At 33.6% G+C, this 24,199-nt stretch overlaps 1 protein-coding gene across 3 annotated transcripts in view; it reads left to right on the forward strand.

The window, feature by feature from the left end:
- Nucleotides 1–24,199, forward strand: part of LOC128186530 (alpha-2-macroglobulin-P-like) — a 147,427-nt gene that overhangs the window by 22,154 nt on the left and 101,074 nt on the right. For all 3 annotated transcript variants that reach the window (XM_052856326.1, XM_052856329.1, XM_052856327.1), the window contains exons 11-14: nucleotides 1,798–1,885; nucleotides 5,653–5,868; nucleotides 6,684–6,872; nucleotides 8,521–8,637. In XM_052856326.1, coding sequence (XP_052712286.1) covers nucleotides 1,798–1,885; nucleotides 5,653–5,868; nucleotides 6,684–6,872; nucleotides 8,521–8,637 — 610 coding nt within the window. The remainder of the gene's footprint in view (nucleotides 1–1,797; nucleotides 1,886–5,652; nucleotides 5,869–6,683; nucleotides 6,873–8,520; nucleotides 8,638–24,199) is intronic.

Here is a 24,199-nt window from a genome sequence, read left to right on the forward strand (position 1 = left end):
TCTCAGTTTTATGTCATTCTGAATACTGTAAATTCCTAATTATACGCTAGGAATTGATATTCCCATAATATCACGAGAAGCACATCTCGGTAATTTAAAGATCGGGCTTTAATTTTTCGGACAGGTAATAACTATTTTGAATTATTATTAAAATTCAGCGTTTGCAATTTTATATTCTCACAATTTGATTGAAAACAATTAAATCGCGATAATTAAGTACTAGCGTAAAATAAGGAATCCACAGTATATAGAAAAACTTCCTGTCAGGTCATTATCATATTGGATATCTAGATCAATGTCAGGTAAATGTCACACTGGATAAGTAGGTCAACTCAGTTAAATGTCACACTAAAATCTAGGTTACTCTCAGGTAAATGAAACTCTGAATGCTGGGTCACTGCCATGGTAATTACGTAAATATCAATGTGAATATCTAGGTCACTGTCAGGTAGATGTCACACTGAATATCCAAAATCTAGGTCACTGGTAAATTCTATAATTAGGGGTCACTCTTCGAGATGACCTGAAATAATCATCTATCTATCCAACATCACTGGACATGGCATATTTTCTCACTATTGGTCCAATCTGGCTTGCACTTTATTCACAGGGTTCCTCTGGGTAAAATGATCACGATTTTGGTTAAAAATTATTTTTCCTTTTTTGATGTTTACAATGCTTCAGTAAGGCATCTTTAATAGGCAGCCATAATTTGAGTGTCATTCATTGAGTTATAAGCGAGTTACGGAGCTTACCATTCTTTGCTATGTAAACAAAGCTTTTGTTTACATTTTGAATGTTGATGGGACAATTCCAGTTTTAGACCTAAAATGAATGTGTAAAACGTAAGGAATTGTTTATTTATGCTTAATATAATGAATTAGCTTGAAAAAGATTTTTACTGCTGTATTTCACTTTTGTAAACAAAAACAAGGCACGAGCCTTGTTTACATGACAAAGAATTGTGAGCCCTGCATCTTGCTTATATTTTTACGACTGACTCTCAAATTCAATTTGATCATTAGAAATGCATTCCTAAAGCATTATGAATAATAAAACAGCAAACTAGAATTTGACCAAAATCATGACCATGCCCCTTTAAGGTCATAAAAAAATCCATGTCCCAACCATTTTTCCTCTCCACTTGCACTCTCTGGTTTATGCTTCATGTAAAAAGGAATTGTGGGTAAGAATGTACAGTTCCCTTGACACAAGTTCTATGAAAAATGTGAAGGTCATAGCAGATCTCTTCAGAAATCATTGTTTTTTATTTTTAAAACATTTAAAATATTTTCTTGATAAACAAAAATTATAAAACATCATAATTGGCAAAAAAGAACCAGACTTGTATTTAATTGAGCTTGATGTCATATATGTTTAATTTTCTACATCATTGTGTGGATGTCAATTCCCCTTCAACAGTGAGTGATTAGCTGATGTCCTCCACTGGAATCAACTGATCTACACATTGAATCATATAAAGAACTGCCAATTCATATCAATCTGTATTAAAAGATAAATCAAAATAGATGAGAAGTATTCGATGTAGGGACAACTTGTTGGATAGTTAAGTCTCTTTATTTAATTTCATGGAAGAAAAGATGTGCAGTGTTTTGGAGCACTGATTTCACTGTGGCCTCTCCCTGCATTATGATCACCCATTGTGAGCCGCAACCTTAAGCTACATATGAAATAAAAACTATCTGCATGCAAATATTTATCTCACAACTAATATTGTACTTTTAGAACAATGCTGCAATGTTATGTTTTTTAGTTTGCCAAATAATATATTTTCAGATATACTTATGGAGAAAATGTGGTTGGAGATGCTAGGCTTTCTGTCAGTTCAACAGCAATGCGCATACCCACCAATTCCCAGACTCTGGTAAAATTAGTCATTCAATTAATCCATTGATCTCAACAAGAACATAATTGAACATGTAGCTTGTCACCTATAGATATCAACCATAACTTCTAGAAAGGAAGTTCTAGAAGAAATAAAAGATTAATGTAGTGCATTACATGTAGTTTGTTGTACAAGATTAATGTAGTGCATTACATGTAGTTTGTTGTACAAGATTAATGTAGTGCATTACATGTAGTTTGTTGTACAAGATTAATGTAGTGCATAACATGTAGTTTGTACAAGAGTAATGTAGTGCATTACGTGTAGTTTGTTGTACAAAAGTAATGAAGTGCATTACATGTAGTTTGTTGTACAAAAGTAATATAGTGCATTACATGTACCGTATTTTTCGGGGCATATGTCGATGTGGGGCATAGGCCGAATTGCTAATTTTTAGACAAAATTCAAGAAAAATCCTTAGACTAGCCGAATTGGGGGAAAAGCCGATTTTCAATTGATGATTACTATAGTGAAAGTATGACCGCTTATTAAGGAAGTCATCGTATTAAGTATATACTTTCAGAATATCGATGTAGAAAGTCAAAAGAGTAATTAAAGTTATTAAATTTGCTTAACATATATATTTTAAGCAATTTTTAAAAATACATCTGTGTTTTGTGGCTGTTTGGTCTCTTCCGTTTTAGTCGGTGTATTGTTATGTATCGTAATTTTACATAGTGTAAATTTAATTGCAACACCAACCTCCGTGGTTTTGTCTGGTAGAACTAAGTATAATATTTTACCAAACCATTTATATTTTATTAATTCCTTATTGCTAAATCTCATTTAATCAAGTTATACTTTGAAAGCTACTTGTAAATACGGGGAATGGCGTCCATTAGCTCAACACGTGGTTTCATATTCAAATAGAGTTATCCCCCGTAATCGCTATGAATGAGAAAACGAAATACCAAACATAAAATATTTAATTTGTGTTCTTTCCATTAATTAATTAAATAGTGACTGCCGTTATGCAGAGAAGTTGTAATGTTAAAAACACAGTTAATGCAATGAAGTGTAACGGTGTACACAAGTCTACGTGCCCCCAGGCTGTGTTTTAGTCACGGGTTTCACACCTTTGTATATACACACGACACCAGAATACTGTTATTTCATCCAACAGAAAATTAATTGTAAAAACACAAAGCATTTGATTTATTCTCCACCCAAGACCAGTGATTCCAACGAACGCAGACATGAAGAATTCACAAAAATTCTGTCGTATTACATTCTACCCGGTTTCATTTTCTTTTTTACTACGCAATAATAGTTTCCAGGGTTCATACACGAACGTGGGAAAAAAATTCTTTTGATTGTGATTGTAAAGAAATACCTCGTACAGTACTGTACATTTTATTACTCACGATGTCATTACAAAAATTATCAACGGGACAACTATCGAACAATAGTTCAAACGGATGAAAAAAAACCAACCCTCATAATAAACTGATACAACAGTACAATGGATAAAAACAGTGGATTTTATATTTTACTGTTAAATTTTTTTAACTTTGAGTCTAAGAATTGCCGATCCCGGGGGATAGGCCGGGGCTCGCTCATCGGAGAAAAAAAATACCGGCCTATGCCCCGAAAAATACGGTAGTTTGTTGTACAAAAGTAATATAGTGCATTACATGTACTTTGTTGTACAAGAGTAATGTGCATTACATGTAGTTTGTACAAGAGTAATGTAGTGCATTACGTGTAGTTTGTTGTACAAGAGTAATGTATTGCATTACATGTATTTTGTACAAGAGTAATGTAGTGCATTACATGTAGTTTGTTGTACATGAGTAATGTAGTGCATTACATGTATTTCATACAAGAGTAATGTAGTGCATTACATGTATTTTGTTGTACAAGAGTAATGTAGTGCATTACATGTATTTTGTTGTACAAGAGTAATGTAGTGCATTACATGTATTTTGTTGTACAATAGTAATGTAGTGCATTACATGTATTTTGTTGTACAAGAGTAATGTAGTGCATTACATGTATTTTGTTGTACAAGAGTAATGTAGTGCATTTCATGTATTTTGTTGTAAAAAAGTAATGTTGTGCATTACATGTAGTTTGTACAAGAGTAATGTAGTGCATTAATGTATTTTGTACAAGAGTAATGTAGTGCATTACATGTATTTTGTTGTACAATAGTAATGTAGTGCATTACATGTATTTTGTTGTACAAGAGTAATGTAGTGCATTACATGTATTTTGTTGTACAATAGTAATGTAGTGCATTACATGTATTTTGTTGTACAAGAGTAATGTAGTGCATTACATGTATTTTGTTGTACAAGAGTAATGTAGTGCATTTCATGTATTTTGTTGTAAAAAAGTAATGTTGTGCATTACATGTAGTTTGTACAAGAGTAATGTAGTGCATTAATGTATTTTGTACAAGAGTAATGTAGTGCATTACATGTAGTTTGTACAAGAGTAATGTAGTGCATTAATGTATTTTGTACAAGAGGAATGTAGTGCATTACATGTATTGTACAAAAGTAATGTAGCAAACATCCATTTTGTACAATTTGAAACATCAGTGTATGAACTGAAGTTTTTAACCATCATTATTTAGTGTCTGATTTGTTGTACTTTAGAGTCTACAATTTGTTTTAAAGTCAAAGGAAACAAAATTGTTGAAAGTAGCAAATCACATTAAGTATGATTATTCTTTTAAGCCATAATTTGATGAGTATTGAAGACATAAATATTACAGGCACTGCTTATTGGTACAAACAAACTGATGACAAAAAAAACAACGGACTATACAAATGCTTGTTTTTCTTACTCTTTCTTGGTATATCAAAGTGTCACCTAGGAACAAGGAAATAAAACTGAGAAATATTGAATTCGTTCAAGATGAGTTCATTTTGCTTTTTGAAATCTGCTGAGACTGAAAAGATTTGCGATATGTTGTAATTACTTATGTAAAACAATCCCAAGAAATTGTAAAATCTAGCCATTTTCTTCAACTTGTCAGGAAAGGACTAGGGAGAAAGGAATGTGTTTGCTCTTAAGGGGTTTAGAATGACGTTATATTTTTGATCAGTCAAGGTTCTAATTTCATCGAGAAGCTCAGAATCAATTGGAGTTTATTGGTCTGGAGATTCAAATTGACAAATTGTTAAGGATTCTGCTAGATTTTATAACATCATACAAGTCTAGAGTCTATGTACACATTCATTATTCAAAAGAGTACACAGTACGTGTCAGATTTTTAAGCAAAACTCTGTTTTGTTTGGTCATTTATATCCATTAGTGGGCTTTGTCACAATGAGTGCTTGTTGTCTTAATCCTCGTTATTAGAGATGAAGATTTTATTGTTGTTGGATGATAGCTGATTAAAGAGACGCAAGGAATGCCACGCTCATCAAACTTTTGATCAGTGTTGTAGCGAAGCCTTGTATGTTCCATTATTGACAATTGACGAAATATAAAGAAAATAAGTTTCTTCATCACCTAGTGAGGGTTTTCCTTCAGTTAGAAGTTAAGTTAGACGTATGCTGACAAAGATTCTGTAGAAGCAGAAATATTCTTTGAGGATTTTAAAATATTGTTATTTCTGTTTGCAATATTAATCAACGAAATTCAATCCATGACGAATTTTAACCAAAGTATTCACAAATACAAATTTGATATATGAATATATCTCTCATAATTATATATTTGCTTCTGCAGTACATATATTGTCATAATATGCCCGGTATTAACTCTTTATAATTAAAGTGATATATTTGTAGAGAGAAGGAACAACAACATTTGTTCTGCAGCAAGATACCCTGAAAGAACTACTGCAAAACTATGCCAGGGCTATCCACATAGACGCCATGGTAACGGAAGGGTCGTCCAAGATTGAACTGGTGGAAAGGACCTCAATAAAACTCACCTATAGTGTACTCAAAGTAGAACATATTGGGGAGGAATATTACTCTTCTAACAACCCATACCACTTCTGTGTAAGCCAGAAAGAAAGAGAGAGATAGAGAAACAATTGAAAGAGAATATAAGCCTATTGTTTTATTTTATTCAAAATCTTTATCAAATTTACATTATGAATTTAAACATGATTTTAATTTTTAAACCACATACTATTTTATCTGGTAATGAAAAAATCCATTAGGAAATCTTTTAGGTTTGAAATTTTAATATTTTCCTATACATTTAAAAAGAACTATATGCTTCAAGAAAATTATTTGATATAGTCTAAAAGTGACTGTGAGCATCCAGCTCTCCTAAAAGATGTAACATTATATAAATAGTGCCTGTTTGGGAGGGTACCATTTGAAATTGACACCCCGAGAAAACCATTGTCAACTGATGCGAAGCGGAGGTTGACAATGGTTTTCGAGGGGTGTCAATTTCAACTGTTATCCTCCCAAACAGGCACTATTTATTTTATTATACTGAATGTCTTAATTTGAGAGAAATTTTTAATGCTATTATATATAAATGATGTGAATTCTAAGGCAAACCGTACGCTCATAATTTACACGCATGTAACAATTCGTTGTGTTACCCGTTGTCAAGTGTGTTGCTAATGCTGAGGGTAATAGAACGGATTATAAATTGCATCTAAACCAATCAGATTTCAGTGTTTAACATGAAAGTATAATAAAACAGTTTGTTTACATACGGTGAAAAGATGTATATAAAAGTGTAAACTGCGTTAGATTATCTGGTCATAGATGTATTAAAAACCATGGATGAGTAAGTAGGAGTGATTTTAGTTTGCTAAATGAATGAATACGACAGACTGTACATTTTTATGCAGGTGACAATCACAGATGACAAGGGTCAGTTGATCCCGGCTTCTGAAAGAGCAGGCTATCAGATGACAATTACGCGGGATTTAGAGACCCCCGTCCAGTCCCTGGCTCTGTCAGATCTCACTGTGATCGACGCCAAGCATGTTTTTTGTGGAATGGTCCGTCCACCCTTCCTTGATCCGTTGAGACTTCAGGTGAGTGTAATTCATAGAGTCACTCAGAGAAAGACCTAGAACAAGCAAGAACAGTGGGAAGGGGGAGAGACAAGTCTGAAGCCACATCAACCTCTACATACAGTAAAATGTAGTATGGTTTCATCAATATTTGTTGAATACCAATTTTTTTGATTTTGTTGTTAAGTTGATCTATAAATTTTCATTCAAATGCGATTTCTAAAAGGTAAAAAAAATTCAACTGAACTCTTTTCCGTATTAACAGCTGCATCCTTCATATAGAGGGACTAACCTTTTGCCGGGATGACAAGGGGACGAATTTCAAACTCAAACTGACCCACCCCTACTTCATCTAAGCTATAAATATTCCTCCTGCATTTTTGACATAAAATGTCACCAATGCACTCATCCATAGCAAAGAACGAACAGCATCTATACTTTGCAGTAATTCTCCCACAATTGTACCATTTCCTATAGATGTTCTGGAAAAGCAAACGCAACAGTTTTTGCTTGGCATGCTTTACATGATTTTTTTTACATGGCACCTGTCTTGAGTAACACAGAGTGAGTGATTCTTGTCCTCAAACAAAGCATGCTTACAATAAGGTATTGTTCCGGTTGATTGCTTTTACATGTAGTTATTAAGTATACACATGTACTTTTTTCATCGATATCTTTAATTCAAAGAGCAAATGTGCATTTAAGGAAGAAGATCAAAATTAAATATACTTGTACTAAATGCACAATTCTGCACAAAAGAGAAAAAGTGTTTATAAATGACGTAAATTTTAAAAAAGAAAAAGTGTGCCCACAGATGGAATCGAACCAGGGCACAAAAAACATTGTGTTACAGCTAGCGGTTTAACCTACTGAGCTATCCAGAACTTACACTCTTCAGTGTAAGTATAGATCACTATGATAGAAATCAGTTTCCGAAATTTTTTTTTTTTTTTTTTTACAAAATTTGATCCTAAGGCGAGGGTGCCCTTAAAAAAAATTATCTTTATTTATTCCTTTTAACAAGATCTATCAAAATATTTTAGATTTTTTTAGGGACAGGCCGGTCCTGAAGGATATCTAGGCCAAAAACCATGCAGAAATATACCATTTTACTTAGAAAATGCTGTGTTTGCTTACTTTGAAGATTAATAAAAAAAATGGCAAGAGCAACATAATAGGTTCAAAATGCAAATGCGAAAAATTTAGAAATATGTACGATAGAAAATAACAAAAAAACTTTGATTTTCAAAAGTGATTTTTTCTGGAAAATACATCCCCCCTATAGTTCAATTAAAATTGTTATTCACAATAGATCCTTTGTTAAGTTGTTTCACATCAATAATGAACAGATTACAAATTAATATTCCTAACAGATTTAAACTGAACAAAATTCACTGGAATTGAAGTTGTTTTATGTTCAGTTGATAAAATAAAAAATCATACACTCTAATTATTATTTGAATTAATTTTGTTTTTAATATATGTTATAAGTGGGATATTGAACTCTCTCTAACCATTTCCTTTTGGAATATCAGTGGTTCCTTCAGTTCATGCACTTTTGTGTGGAGGAAAGTTGATAGTACTGTTCCACTAATAAATTGAGAATTGGAAGTAAATTTTTAACTTCCCTAAGCTTACAGTATTTTTAACGAAAGTGACTTATATTTAGATAAGAGTGAGTGCAAAAGATGTATCCCAGAATAAGGATGTCGTGATCAACAAACTGTCCACCTCTGAGAAAGAATCGGCCGGGTCTCTGGGACTGACAGCCTGGGATATACAGCAGGTAAGTCATCATCCATCCGCAGATTTCCGACGACCCGACTATTTGCTGATTGGTCCATCAGCTGGTCGTTAAGAGCCTATTCGATGACCCGACTATTAGACTATGGTTGGTCCATCAGCTGGTCGTTATCTGTATGCCGTCTCATCTGCTTTGTATGCTGACATGTCTGTTTGTTAGTGAGTGGTCTGTGTGAATGATGAAATTTCTGCGTAAAGTTGAAACTGAAAGCAAAGATTTTGTAAACTGATTTGCATATACAGTAAAACTTGGTTATGGTGAAGTCCAAGGGACCTTTGGATTAACTTCGCTGTATGTGTAACTCATTGTAGCCATATAACAAATTTGTAAAAATAAGTATAGCAAATTTGCTATATACATTTTTACTAACACCAGCCTACAAATTTAAGCTTTCTGGGACATGATATGAAAATACGTTCTTTTGAAGCCAATAATATTCCGATTGTAACTTGAATACTTTATGTGGAATTAAATTCATTCAAAGTATTATCTCTATTGGTATTGTTTCCTTTTTAGCTCACCTGAGCTGAAAGCTCAAGTGAGCTATTCTGATCACATTTTGTCTGTCGTCCGTCTGTCCGTCTGTCCGTCCGTCTGTCCGTCTGTCCGTAAACTTTTCATATTTTCAACATCTTCTCAAGAACTACTTGGCCAATTTCAACCAAACTTGGCACAAATCATCCTTAGGCAAAGGGGATTCAAAGTTGTGAAAATTAAGGGCCACACCCGTTTTCAAGGGGAGATAATTAGAAATTAATGAAAAATTTTGAGAAATTTTCAAAAATCTTCTTCTCAAGAACCAGAAAGCCAGGAAAGCTGAAACTTGTGTGGAAGCATCCTCAGGTAGTGTAGATTCAAAGTTGTGAAATTCATGATTCCCGGGGGTAGGGTGGGGCCACAATGGGGGGTCGAAGTTTTACATAGGAATATATAGAGTAAATCTTTAAAAATCTTCTTCTCAGAAACTAAACAGCCAGGAAAGCTGAAACTTGTGTGGAAGCATCCTCAGGTAGTGTAGATTCAAAGTTGTGAAATTCATGACCCCCGGGGGTAGGGTGGGGCCACAAGGGGGGGTCGAAGTTTTACATAGGAATATATAGAGTAAATCTTTAAAAATCTTCTTCTCAGAAACTAATCAGCCAGGAAGGCTGAAACTTGTGTGGAAGCATCCTCAGGTAGTGTAGATTCAAAGTTGTGAAAATCATAACCCCTGGGGTTAGGTTGGGGCCACAATGGGGGGTCGAAGTTTTACATAGGAATATATAGAGTAAATCTTTTAAAAATCTTCTTCTCAGAAACTAATCAGCCAGGAAAGCTGAAACTTGTGTGGAAGCATCCTCAGGTAGTGTAGATTCAAAGTTGTGAAAATCATGACCCCCGGGGGTAGGGTGGGGCCACAAGGGGGGGGTCGAAGTTTTACATAGGAATATATAGAATAAATCTTTAAAAATCTTCTTCTCAGAAACTAATCAGCCAGGAAAGCTGAAACTTGTGTGGAAGCATCCTCAGGTAGTGTAGATTCAAAGTTGTGAAAATCATAACCCCTGGGGTTAGGTTGGGGCCACAATGGGGGATCGAAGTTTTACATAGGAATATATAGAGTAATCTTTAAAAATCTTCTTCTCAGAAACTAAACAGCCAGGAAAGCTGAAACTTGTGTGGAAGCATCCTCAGGTAGTGTAGATTCAAAGTTGTGAAAATCATGACCCCCAGGGGTAGGGTGGGGCCACAATGGGGGGTCGAAGTTTTACATAGGAATATATAGAATAAATTTTTAAAAATCTTCTTCTCAGAAACTAATCAGCCAGGAATGCTGAAACTTGTGTGGAAACATCCTCAGGAAGTGTAGATTCAAAGTTGTGAAAATCATAACCCCTGGGGTTAGGTTGGGGCCACAATGGGGGGTCAAAGTTTTACATAGGAATATATAGAGTAAATCTTTAAAAATCTTCTTCTCAGTAACTAATCAGCCAGGAATGCTGAAACTTGTGTGGAAGCATCCTCAGGTAGTGTAGATTCAGAGTTGTGAAAATCATGATCCCTTGGGGTAGGGTGAGGCCACATTGGGGGGGGGGGGGTGTTAAAATTTTACATAGGAATATATAGAGTAAATCTTTAAAAATCTTCTTCTCAGAAACTAATCAGCCAGGAAAGCTGAAACTTGTGGGAAGTATCCTCAGGTAGTGTAGATTCAAAGTTGTGAAAATCATGACCCCTGGGGGTAGGGTGAGGCCACATGGGGGGGGGGGGGTGTTAAAGTTTTACATAGGAATATATAGAGTAAATCTTTAAAAATCTTCTTCTCAGAAACTAATCAGCCAGGAAAGCTGAAACTTGTGGGAAGTATCCTCAGGTAGTGTAGATTCAAAGTTGTGAAAATCATGACCCCTGGGGGTAGGGTGAGGCCACATGGGGGGGGGGGTGTTAAAGTTTTACATAGGAATAAAGAGTAAATCTTTAAAAATCTTCTTCTCAGAAACTAATCAGCAAGATGATTCTTTTTAATTGTTAAGACTTTGGCTCCAGGACAATTCTTCGGCCTCACAAGAAGGTTCAGAGTTTGATGTAGCTAAATATCCCATATATAAACAATTGTAAAGGATCTTTTTGAGAACTGCAATACTCAACATGTGATATGACTATAAAATTGAAGCAGGCAGCTTTTTTTTCATTAGAATCTTTTTGTATTACTGTTTTGGGTTATTGCCCTTGATTTATTGATTCTTGATTATTTTAATTAATGCATCCACTGTTAACCAATTAATGTGATGATTATTTTTATACAATAATAAATATTCAATGTATATAAGTTGTTCTGCATAAGTAGTTTTGGGTTAGGCTGGATTAGTTTGTTTATTTTTGATTTCCAATTTTTAGATACTATGAATTATTTTAGGCTGGCACATATATAGGGACAGTGTCTATTGCATTGCAACGAGTGACTGTTTGGGGTTAAGCTTGAACAGGTACGGAGAGATTGAGGGTGTTGACATCCCTTCTCTTTCTTGTCTTCGTGTTTTTCTAACCAACGATACTGAATGTGCAGTCATTTCTGCCCTGTATGGCATTGATACAAGTGTGCGGTCATACCTGCTTGTATTGGTGGTGGTTGCGGCGGAGCACTTGTGTATGGTCATCCCTGCTGGTGTTCTGGCCTTTCTAGTGCAAGTGTGCGGCACTCCCTGCGTTAGGTTGAGCTGTTGGCGCAAGTGTGAGGTCATCCCTGCTTGCGTTATCTCTGCTTGCATTAACGTTGGTACCTGTTGAGTTGCGTAGGTGTGCGGTCATCCCTGCCTGGATAACGTTGAGTCCCTATATATGTGCAGGAGCGGTGATTAAAGTCTGCTCTTGTAAATATTTTCAGCAATCAGGGCTATCCGAGTTCCAAGGGGGAAAAATGGATTTTATTTATACAGGATCTACATGTATTAATGTACATTGTCCAGATTGTATTATGACTCCATTAAGCTGACTTTATCATACCTATTGTTCCTCAGGTGAGCGATGTGGCCCATGGGCCTCTTGTTTAACATCAATTATAAAATCATTAAAAAAGTTTTAAAATTATTAATTATTGCCTCTTTGGGACTCATCTATTTACTCTATCCGTAAATTCGTTATATCCATATTCATTATAACCATAAAATTTTGTAGGGTTTATAAAGAATTTTTCCATACTCTTTACAAAAGTTCCCTATATCAGCAATTTTGCCATGTTTGTGTTTATATTAAACAAGTTTTAGTGTAGTGCATTTTGTCTTTTACTGAAGTGAGTGTAGACATTTGTTAGTGTAGACTATTTTGTCTGTAAGGTGGTGTGTATACATGCAGCAGACCCATCCCAATGTTATAAAAGGATTTCATTAATGAGCAGGGATTGGCAGTGTAGTAACAGCTGCTGGTCTAGACCGTACCTCTGTAGACCAATCACCCGCATGTTAACCTTGATGACCATCAAAGATGATTGTCTTCTTAATATGAGCAGATATAAACAGTGCCATAACGGACAGCTGAGACGGATAAGTGGTAAACCAACCTGAAAATGACATCCAAGTCTGGGCTTTTGTATAAAGTGGGGTCTTTACCCTTTTTCTTGTAGGTTGAAAAGTCATTTTATATATGATTAAAGGTTCTGAATGCTCTCTCTCTCTTAAAAGTTAGAGTGTCTTATTCAATTTCTTTCTCACTATGAAGGAAAAAAAATATGGTTTCTGTGTCTCATTCTTTATTTTTTGAAAGGTTGAAATGCTATTAGTTTTATGGTCGTGATAAACAAGCTATTCCAAAGGTTGAATATTCCCACAAAACAACAACAGGTTGAAATGAAAGCACCAGAGATGTTAGTCTGTTTGATTTAGTGTTCTAATAAAGTCAAAAATCTGCCCATGATGAATGAGAGTTGTCTGAAACATTTCTCATTGGTGAATTACTTGGGTTTTTTGCTTTGTGTGCAATTTGTGCAGCATATTTATTTTACAGTAGAAACAAATTGTTTGTGTAGAAAAAAATCCTAAGCAAGGAGAGAAGGTAATACAGCACAATCATTCCTGTTTCCTTGTTATCTCTCTGATGATGAGTCTATCATTTTCTGATCAACATGTCATTTGTCTGATCCTAAGCAAAAAATTAAGAAAACTTATTATCAGGGGTATAATTTCAAAAGTAATCTGGAATAGTGTTCCCTGTTCAGGTAAATAGATACTCGCTCATTGGACAATGATGAAAGACATTCACAGACAGCCTGATCCTTGTTCCCGCTACAGGCCACAGTCTGGGATGCACTCAGTGTTCGAAAGGGGCTTTACTAAAAGCATTAGGGGTTTGGAGTGTCGTAGTCAGGATAACGCATGAAGAAGCTTCATATTTCATTCCTACATGCATTTCATGAAATAAAACTAAATCAATTGTACAGTGTCCTTAGAAAAAATATTTACTGTAAAAATTCCCTTTTCTATGTGCCTTCATGGCTCAGAGAAGATTTAACTTTCTGTATTTACGTCTCTTGACTGCAGTTGTTCCCCCTGTCAAAACCAATATAGCTGGTTGTACATTTGGATCGCCCTGGCATTGCCCACCAGATGATACTTTTCTATCAAAATCATCCATGCCAAGATGTTTTGGGTGATTGATTTTCTGTCTCATTCTAGAATGTTTCACTGATGTGATGACTTTATTTTTGTGAAAGAGAGGTTCCGTTGGTGACCACTGTTCATAAAATGCTTGGATCCACTTAATAGTGAGAGATGGGTTAATAGATCAGCGCCTACAGTACTGACAGACGTCTGTAATGCTGTGAAGTTGTCTGTATAGTACACACTTGTTTATAATAGTACTATGTTTATAATATACCCCTCCCCCCTTAAAGTTGAATTTAAATGCTGCATAAAACCATATTCCTAATTTAAAATATGGACCCCAAATATCTCATATTTTTACACCAAAGTTCTGATAATGTATTATGAGGTAATCAAGTAACATTTAAGGAATGAATTCAATAGCTACCCAATGTATACGAATATAAAATGGGTTGGTGCAATTTACGCTTTTTATATTGCGAGACTGTTTATAAAAAAAGCATAAACTGTTCCAGTCAAGTTTATGTAAGTATAAATTGGGTAGCTGTTGAATCAATTTCATAAATTTTTAAATTTTTGTTGTTGATTAAAACTATCATTTGACCTTTAAAATGACATTGAATTGTACATAATTCAAACATAAATTACGTCAGGCGGATTGATATGTTTTTGACTTAAGTCTTACTGTGATGTAGGAAACATTATTTAAACTTAAAGATATAAAATAATTTTGTTCGGCTAATCAGAAAGCGCCTTAATTACAACCAGAATTTCATATTTCAGAATTTTTATCTCCCCATGTATTTGTCAGTACCCACATTGAATTGTGTGCCAGCTCTCCTTGTCTACATGCACTACGTTAACACTGACAATTGGAACATGTAAACTATCACACAAATCTATCAGACTTTCATATCACTTTGTTTTCTTGAATTTATAGTTTACGATGACAATAATTAGACATTTAATGTAAACAACAGATTTTTTCTTCTCAAAATAAGATGCCTTTGTAAGGTCATCTTGTAAATGGGCCAATCCTGGTGTCAACAAAATGCACCAGCGTGCACGCAATTCCAATTTTGATTTCTCAGAAATCATGCAATGTGCTGGAAGCTAACTATCTTTATGATTAATGCAGCATTCAAAGGCAGTGGGGGAATGATTGAACCAGAAAATGCTAATCAAATCCGGATAAATTTGCTTTCAGATATATTGGCCAACTGCACCGTAATTTCATGACAATAATTTTAAGTGTTAGTTAATGTGATGTGTTACATAATATTCATAAAAATTATATTCAAGGAGCTTCCACTGACAGTTCTCTAGTCATTTTTTATTGTTAAAGTGACATTATCCATTGCAAGTCAGTTCTGTGACTTCTTAAAACATTCCAAAATGATTGTCGAGCAAAGTTGAAGAATTGAAGGAAAAGTTCTGGTGCAAGAGCTGATATTGATTTCTCTGTGCATTTTCATTATACTAAACTAAACTAAACTTTATTTATTTTACAACGATTGATAAACAAGTTCTACAACTTATATTAATATCTCTCGTTGGCACGGATGTTAGCGCGAGGGGGTCATTGCTGTGGGAAGAAGCCGGAGTACCCGGAGAGAACCCACGTGTCCAAGCGGGCGACCACCATACCCTATCACATACCACCACTGTCGATCACGGGGATCGAACTCGGGTCGCAGCGGTGACAAGCGAGTGCATTGACCACTACGCTACTTGGACACATTTTCATTATATGCGTGAATAATTAATGGCAACCATCATCATTAGCTCAGATGTAAAACTCATGTAAAGATTTATGAAAAAACCAAAAACTTTTGCAATAACTGAATGATTAAGCAGTGCATGTATATAAACATGGGATTGGTCTCCTTTGTCTGCATGAAAGGTTGAAGGAACTGCTCATTGGCTACACGTTCCCTACAGAAGACATACAGTAAATGGAATGATTTTAAACTACGTATTAGCTGTAAATGGAATTTAAGATAAAATGTTTGAGTTTTTAACTTGACTGAATGAAATATACTAATTAATGTTTTATAGGGTTTGAAATAGCATTTTTATCAATTAGAAATTCATTGAGTGATTTGTGGTTACCATCCATTTAATGCAGTTAGATTACATTTATTGACTAATTAATTACTAAAAATGTTTCTAATGCAACTTTGAAGATGATTGGTGTGCTTTACCTGAGGACCTCAAACATCTCAAATTCACGAACCTATAATTCTCAGAGCATCTATCAATTCTATACTTCCTTTATTGCATGAGTGAACCCATCTGACCAATGTTGGTGTTGGAATCATCAAGTTTTATTGGGTTAAATTCTGATTTTTTAGTTTGATACTAGAGTATATAAGTGCAGAAAATTCAAATTAAAAGTTGATTGCAGATGCCAGGCTATCTCTGGCTGTTTATTATGTATGAAAGGCTGACTGGCTTCCATCACGGTACTGTAATTGCAATGACCATGCTGATTGGCAATTCCAGAAATGGTCAGCCTTTTCTGGTGGAAATTTACATGTTGGATATTTGTAAGCATTCACCTTTGAGGTATTCTTTATTCAGTTTAATTCCGGACTTTTCAACAGGCAATTGTGAAATGCAGTATTTCTTTTATACCCCCCCCCCTCCTCCACACACACACACTTACCGACAAAGTCTCAAACAAAGACAATGACAGTGCAATGACCATGTCAATTAATTATCGCAAGTTTGTGAGACAGGCAAGAAAGATAATAGAATTTTTGAGAATAAAGGAAAGAAAAAAGTATTAAGCTAAGTTTAAGTTTTTTTTTATGTTTAATATGATTGTTAATGTATATACAAATTTTTTTTTTATACATATATTAATTGATGTTAAGATTATGATTGCGTGTAAATTCTAGATTTAAGAGTTTGATTTAAATTGACAAAGAGTTAGTTTGAATTCATCAGCCAGTGTTTATTCTTATCAATGTTGCTTTCACAATTTTTGATGTACACAGTAGCCAATATCACTCTAATGCCACTGGAATACCAACAAAGGCAATTCTGGCATCCTGTTAGTGCTAATGGTTAAACTAGGAATGATCCAAGGGTTCTTCTTTAATCTCACAAATTATTAGCAAATCAAGCCTTATCAACCGCTAATTTATCTTCTGAAAGCAGAATTGTTATTCTCTGAGATAAGATGTTGAAAATAAACCTTTGTATGTAAAAACTATAATATCTATTTTTTTCTTAATATTATTTTTGTGATTTTTTTTTTTTGTGGAAGATCAATTTGTTTGCGCATGAGTGCATGGGGATTTTGGATGTCAATGCATTTATGGCAGGTGGATGAATCTGTCAATGAATTTAACCAAGGCCATCAACATCTCTGCAGCAAATGACAAGGACTGTGTTATTGATCTCAAAACAAGTATAAAATTTAGGGATATTAAGGTATAATTGGACCATTATACTAAACAGGACTTGTTTACGTTTTCTTTGATGAATATTCACCAGTGAACAGTGCCAGCCTAAGCCTTAAGCTTTATATGGTATAGGATTTATCAAAGATATTCATGGCTGACGTTTTAATGTCTGCTCTTCTTTTAAACTAATCTTCTGACTTGTTTTGATGAATAAATGTCCTTCAACATTTAAATTTTCAAAAAGCATGATATCAAAATCAATTCTGGATGGTAGGGTGAGCATTTACTGCACCTCCCTCTCTGGATCAACATCTCAAAACATTGAGGTGGATGATTGGTGTTTAAATGAAAAGTTATTATTTATTAAAATCAAAATCCACACAAAATGGTGAAACGTGTCAAAATTAGGATTTTCCAAGAATGATCTTGGATTTACAATGTTTCCATCGCATTCATTTGAATATAACCAGAGGATGTGGGTAGCTTACGGTTTATTTCCATTTTTCCAAGTTCATAAAAAGATTAGTCGTGACAATTTGAAATTCATTTGGCACGCACAACCACTTGATTGGAAGACACAGGAGAAGATAATGAAATAAATGTGGTACACAACTACAGGAAAATGGAATAGGTTTTGGAATGATCAAGTCAGTAATGTAAAATGGTGAATTGTTCCTACAGCTATCTGAGCACTGCTGACATTGAAGATGTTGTGAACATCATTATAAAGAAGACGGATCAAAATCCCAATCATTTAAATACGACGGTATCCGCGGTTAATCTTTTCGTGGGGTGTTCCCAGTAAACTCTGTTATACGAATGCTATTTTTACGAAGTATTTTAATAATAATCCATTTTCTGTCTATACAGTCTTTTTTTATCCTTGGAGAATGAAATCTTTTTATAAGAATCAATCATGTAGTCACTGAAAGTTACCATTTTGTGTTTTTTTGTGCCTTCCCTTTCATATGTGCAATTTTTACTATTAACAAATATTTTTAATAAAAGTAGTTATATATATAAAACCATGGTGTTAAAATATCAGAAAGTGTAAGAGGTACAAGTTCATATCTTTAGGGGATCGAGATACTTTAGTTTAGCGCCAGTTAACTCACTACTATGTTGTATAAATCATGGGATTAGATTTCATGGTTTTAAAAACTGTAAAGGTATATTGTATTTTTTCTTAAAAGTGGGAAAATGTTACTTTTAATTTTTAATGACTCCAAAACTTAATACATGTACTATGATTTTTTGTGACAAATTTTTAGAGTAAATAGCTTTTTAATGACTTAAGAACTTAATACTATGACCTTTTCTGACTATTTTTTAGAGTGAAAAGGTTAATTTCTGTCACACAATGGGAATGGTGAATTATTCCACAATTCCCAGAATAGAAAAGTTGCTGAAACCTAGCTTGTGTCAGAGTGATTTTTTTTTTTTTTTTGCCTTGGTATCAGTTTGCTTCCCCTGGTAGAAAGTGAAACCACGCACTTATCTCAGCAACATTGCTCTGCTCTGTTGATAATGGGATTTAATTAAAATTGATGAAATGACATGAGCCTGACAGTGGATCATATTTCTGTGCTAACTTCATATTCTTTCTCTCGTGGGAAAAATTTGAATGCAATGAGGATTTGGACGAAAGTTTGCCCTTATTTTGTATGTACGAGGGTTGTCCCAAAATAGCGTAGACAAGTGGCGTTATTCAGTTAATCGAAGACAAAGGAAGTTGAAATTTGTGCCACAAAGGGTTCATGAAATTTGCATTCAAGTAATGTTTTAAAATCAAATATTGTTTGAGATTAAATAAGTGAAATGAAAGCATGTTAGATCAGAAATTCGACATGTGGCGCAATGTCAAAAACAAAAAGGTAAAATCAAGACAATGAAATGAAAATTGCGAGAAAAAGTACTTTTCGAATGAATAAATTCAAATAAAACATACATTGATATTTGATAACAATTTTATTATTTACTTAGAAAATGTTTTGGCAATAACAAAACTTTTAAATATTTTATAGCGCGTTTTGTGACAAGTTGAAAAGTTAACTCGTAATAAAATGACGATGTCAGCGTTTAAGGCGGCGCAGCAGTAACTGATACAATTTTGTAAAGACCATGAAATAAATCCTAAGCGGCTATGGAGTAAATGAAATTAACAAAATCGATTAGAAATGCGTTTTGTGAATATGTACATAAACAACATTGAAAATATTTGAACAAGTATGATGACAATAAGTGGAAAAAAGAAAAACCCGAAAGATATCAATGGACGTCAAAATGCTGAACGACACATTTCGACAAGACGGACGTTAGACAATAAGTAATACAGGGCAAGTTTGGAGCTGACAGATCGTTTGTACTTCGAAAATATTTTAAAAAAAATTAAACTAAAATATATGTTGAATGTGCACTCAGGGTACATGTTCAAAGATAATATCTTTTTCTGAGACATTTTCGGAAATAAAACGTTAATGTTATCGTAAACGATGTGGAGGGTTTAGCAACAACGTAAAATTTGAAATTTTCGACGTCGCACATTGCGCCGCCTGACAAAACTTGTTGTTACGAATTATTCATTTTATCGAGAGATAAATAAAGTACAGATTTGAATTTTTCAGTATTGTTTGCCAAAGAGTCATTGAAGAAAACATAGAAGTCTAATGAAATTACAGTGAACAGATTTTAAATTATGTGTCCTGTTTACATTATTTTGGGACAACCCTCGTATCATCGGGTTGGAGGAAAAATATTTCATTCCTGAAAATTTAAAGTTTTATCAAAATATAACCTTTATTAAGTATGATTAGAAGTTTTATTTTAGAACCATTTTAACAAGACCTTGGACTTTCAGTAGGTTGTAATGATCTATTTCTTGCGTCAAAACAAGTTGAAATGACGCCGGTGTCAACCGCAATATACATCCATTGCGTAGACTTCGCTCAAAAGCCAGACAAATCCTGTTGATTTCAAAGAGCCATGACTGAGTGGCCTACAATAAAATAGACAGGCCTACGTCACATTGCTGTTTGACACAACTACCCAAAGTCCAAGCTCCTGTCAAATGGTTCTACCTTTTGAAAAAGGTACATATTTTCTGTGTTTGTTTATTTTCTGCTGTATTTTGTGGGTATAAAAATCTGCAGAAATTAAAATTGCAGAATATTCTTAAATTATTCACCAGATGCAATGATTAGCCTATCTACCAGTTATATTCTTAAATATTCTTTTCTAAATATGATGATAGGGACTTATAATCTAGTATATACATGTAGATCTCCAAAAATACATTTACATGACTCACTCTCAAAATGTGACAAAATTTTCAGATATGATTTATTTTTAAGTTGCTGCATGTGCAGTTTTAAGATGTATTCCAAGCACTTGTGTGAAATTCATTCGCAAATCTCATTCAAAACATTAATCTTAGATTATAATAGCCTAATTAGAGGATTATTCTTAGTAAAATGAACAGACCCTGGTTTAAATTTATTGTTAAAATATTGAATGATTGTGGTCTATCCTTTTTTTTGAATCAACAAAATGTAAATATCCAGTGGCTTAATTAATTGAGAAAACTGTTTTTCATATACTTCTAGACCAATTCAAGCAGTCATGGAATAGTGAAATGTATAATTCATCAAAAGGTATTAATTATAGAATTTTTAAAACCACATTATCCTTGGAAAAATACTTATTAGATCTGCCTTCCAAATATCAGATATCTTTTTGTACTTTTAAAACAAATAATGCTGAATTGCCTATAGAACGAGGTAGAAGGTACGATATACCTCACGAAAACCGTATATGTACCATATGTAACTGTATTGAGATAGGAGATGAATTTCATTATTTATATCATTGTACAGATATAACAATTAAAGATATTAAGAGAGTTTTATACATACCTTCACACTTCTACACACAGCCAAATGTTTACAAATTTCAACAACTCTTTAATACTAATAATAAAAAATTGTTGATTAATCTGTGTAAATTCATTAGAGTTAGCTCTCTAGGTTAATTGCTAATCATACTTTTTTCCATTTTTTTTTCACTTTCATATTGTCACTCCAATGCATGCAATGTATGTATTATATGAATTATTGTTCAAATTTTTTTGTGATTTTTCTCAACACTGTAATTTATGCAGTTCAAAGAATAAAGAAATTGTCATTGTCATTGTCATAGATAAACAATCACATAAGGAAAGTGCATGTTAATCAAGTATCTTCAATAATCATTGAATTAATTAAATAATATTGAACAGATAAGTCAGTCAAACAAATTAAATGGTCAATTTGATAACAGGTGACAACAAGTTAAAAAAAAAGAAGATCTTATTAGTTCATCATTTGTAAATATTTATGCACATTTTTGAGCTACAGAACTTTAAATATCATCCAACATAAGACAAATTCTTTACCAGAAATTGTTGGATAAGCATTGACTAAGCAACAATTTCTGCAGCTAGAGTTAAGAGATGTCTGATTACTATTGGGTTGAACACCCTCATTACACACAGTATCGGCAGTAATACTTTTACCCCACATGGAGTCCCGAAAAACTGGTGAAAGATTGAGACAGAATTTGATAAAATGTATAATGATATGCTCTATGTTTAAATTTATTTTTTCTGGTCTAAAATAAATGCAGAAATTGGAAATGCAGAAAATAATTTCAAAGCTTTTAGAGTCTTAACCACCAAAATTTCAAGCAACAGAAAATACAGGTACATGGTGGTACAGTATGATGTACTGAGCCTGTTGGACAACTAGGCCTATAGGTTGGTAATAGTCCAATGCCAAGTGTTGTAAGATCAATTTAATATAATAAACCTTCTACTGTTTAGACATCAAACTTGATATACTGGTACCCCATAGAGCATAGATTAAATATTATATACCTCCTACCAGTAGTTTGAGTTTGAGGTCACAAGGTCAAGGCCAAAATGCTCTCAACATCCACCAATAGGTCTCAATGTCTTGAGAGCCCTTCGCTCGACAAACATGCATCATTTCAATACCCTTAAAGGAGTAAAAAACCTCATTTGATTTTTATGTAACAAGGTCAAAGGCAAAGATAGGAAGACTATTGTCATCAGTGGAGCTGAAATATTCTGGTCTTAGAAGCACTAAGCTGCCAAGGAAATGACATTGAGATTTGAACATCTTATTATCCAGTTAGCTGATTATAACTGATTCAGAGCCAAGAAACCCCCTTTTGTGAGAAGTTCTCTCTGACAGCATTCAGAGTCGAGGTTTCCCTTGAGAGGTCAGACCTTATGAAATCTCTCATAGCCTGACATTCTAATAACTAGACTTGATTAAAAATTTTTCTCTGTGCTTGTATTTAAGTTGTAGAAAAGATAGGTACTTTGGCTACATTGTTGCTGATCTGTCAGCATTTGTGTTCCCTCTCGCTTTGTTGCATCCTTTTTTGAAGGACTTGGTCACACTCGTATATCAAATGTCATCAATTATTGCACCTCTTCTAACAAATAGTGTCCTGTTCACAACTTGTTTTTGTGCATAGAAGTACATCATAGAATTTGTGTGTCTGAATCTTGCTTTTTGAGAACTGATGTTGACATTAATGATGTGTGCATGAATAAGTTTTCTGTTGATTGCATCAGACAATAATATTATGCCAGCTAAAAGTTTTACTTATAACATTACATATTTTAAGTTTCTTTTAAATTGTAGAAGATTAAAATAAATATAATCATCAAAAGTTGCATATATTCATAATTTCACCCAAGATTTTTGTGATTTATGATATTTCAACTACATTTCCATCAATATATTTACCCAGTATTATAAACTTAAAATTAACTTGAGAAATTTCAAAGAACTGAACATGAATTGATGATTTATATGAATCATAGAAAAAAGAAAAGGTGTTCTGCCAAAGATGTCTTTTGAGAGTTTCAACAATGTATGAAGTGTTTGTACTCGGATCATCCATCTCTTCTATGATCTGTTGCTAAGTTTATGAGGAAATGTTCTCTTGAGGCTTCTAAAGTTTGTGTTAAACCCTCCGTTTTAATCCTTTGTTTCTCATTTATCCTAATAATGATTATCCAAAATCAATCTGGATAACTTCATCCTCTGTGGAGGGGCAATTTGTCAAAAGTTGCCTACCTTGAAATAAAAATAATTATTGACACATTTACTGATGAATTGTGTGAATAAAATAGTAATCTAGTTGAATTTTTAGAGACTTTGAGTGAAAATTTTATTTGTCTATCATTTTAAGAAAGTAAGAGGTCAGTGTGACATCAACATTAAAATTTATAATTAGTGATTTACATTTCAACACAAAATAATAAAAATTATATAAAAATATTTAAAAATCAATAGATAAAATAAAATTGTATGAAAGTTAATGAAAACAAAAGCTTGCAATTATCTGACCAACATTCTTAAAACTGTTGTAAAGCTGTCACTACTGTAGCATGATTTATTGTAGAAATGGTACACTAATGCTGCAGGGACAGCTCATCTGATATTATTAGATATTGATATTTTAGAATCCATTAGGCTCATATTTCGGACAAGATATCTAGCTAAACCCTTTTTATATTGTTTAAAAATATAATGCAGGTAGGAGAGTAAACCATTTTTTCCCCATGTGAATTGGTAACATATGTCAGACAGTAATTATTTTTTTTCAAATTGGCTAAAACCAAGTACTGACAATATGTTTTGAGAAATACTTATGGGATGGGAAAAAACCAAAAGTAAACTTTTGAACGTCAAATTAGAAAGTTGTCAAAATTTTTTTAATGTTATGTAAAATAATGTGACAAAAACAATCATTCATGAAATACTCACGTGAGATAGTGAAATTCCACCTCAGTGCCAATAATCATGATCTAGGACTTGGCCGAGCCTCCTCGAAGACCGTGAATTTTGTCCTCTCGGTGGAATTTCACTATCCCACACGAGTATACGGCCATGAATGATTCTATAAATCTTGGCTGAGTTTTTGCTTGGTTTAACATTTGTATTGATCATGGAAAAAGTCATTCAAAATTCATTTTTTGAAATA

This window comes from Crassostrea angulata, chromosome 6 (genome assembly GCF_025612915.1).
Source record: "Crassostrea angulata isolate pt1a10 chromosome 6, ASM2561291v2, whole genome shotgun sequence".
NCBI classification, from domain to species: domain Eukaryota; kingdom Metazoa; phylum Mollusca; class Bivalvia; order Ostreida; family Ostreidae; genus Magallana; species Magallana angulata.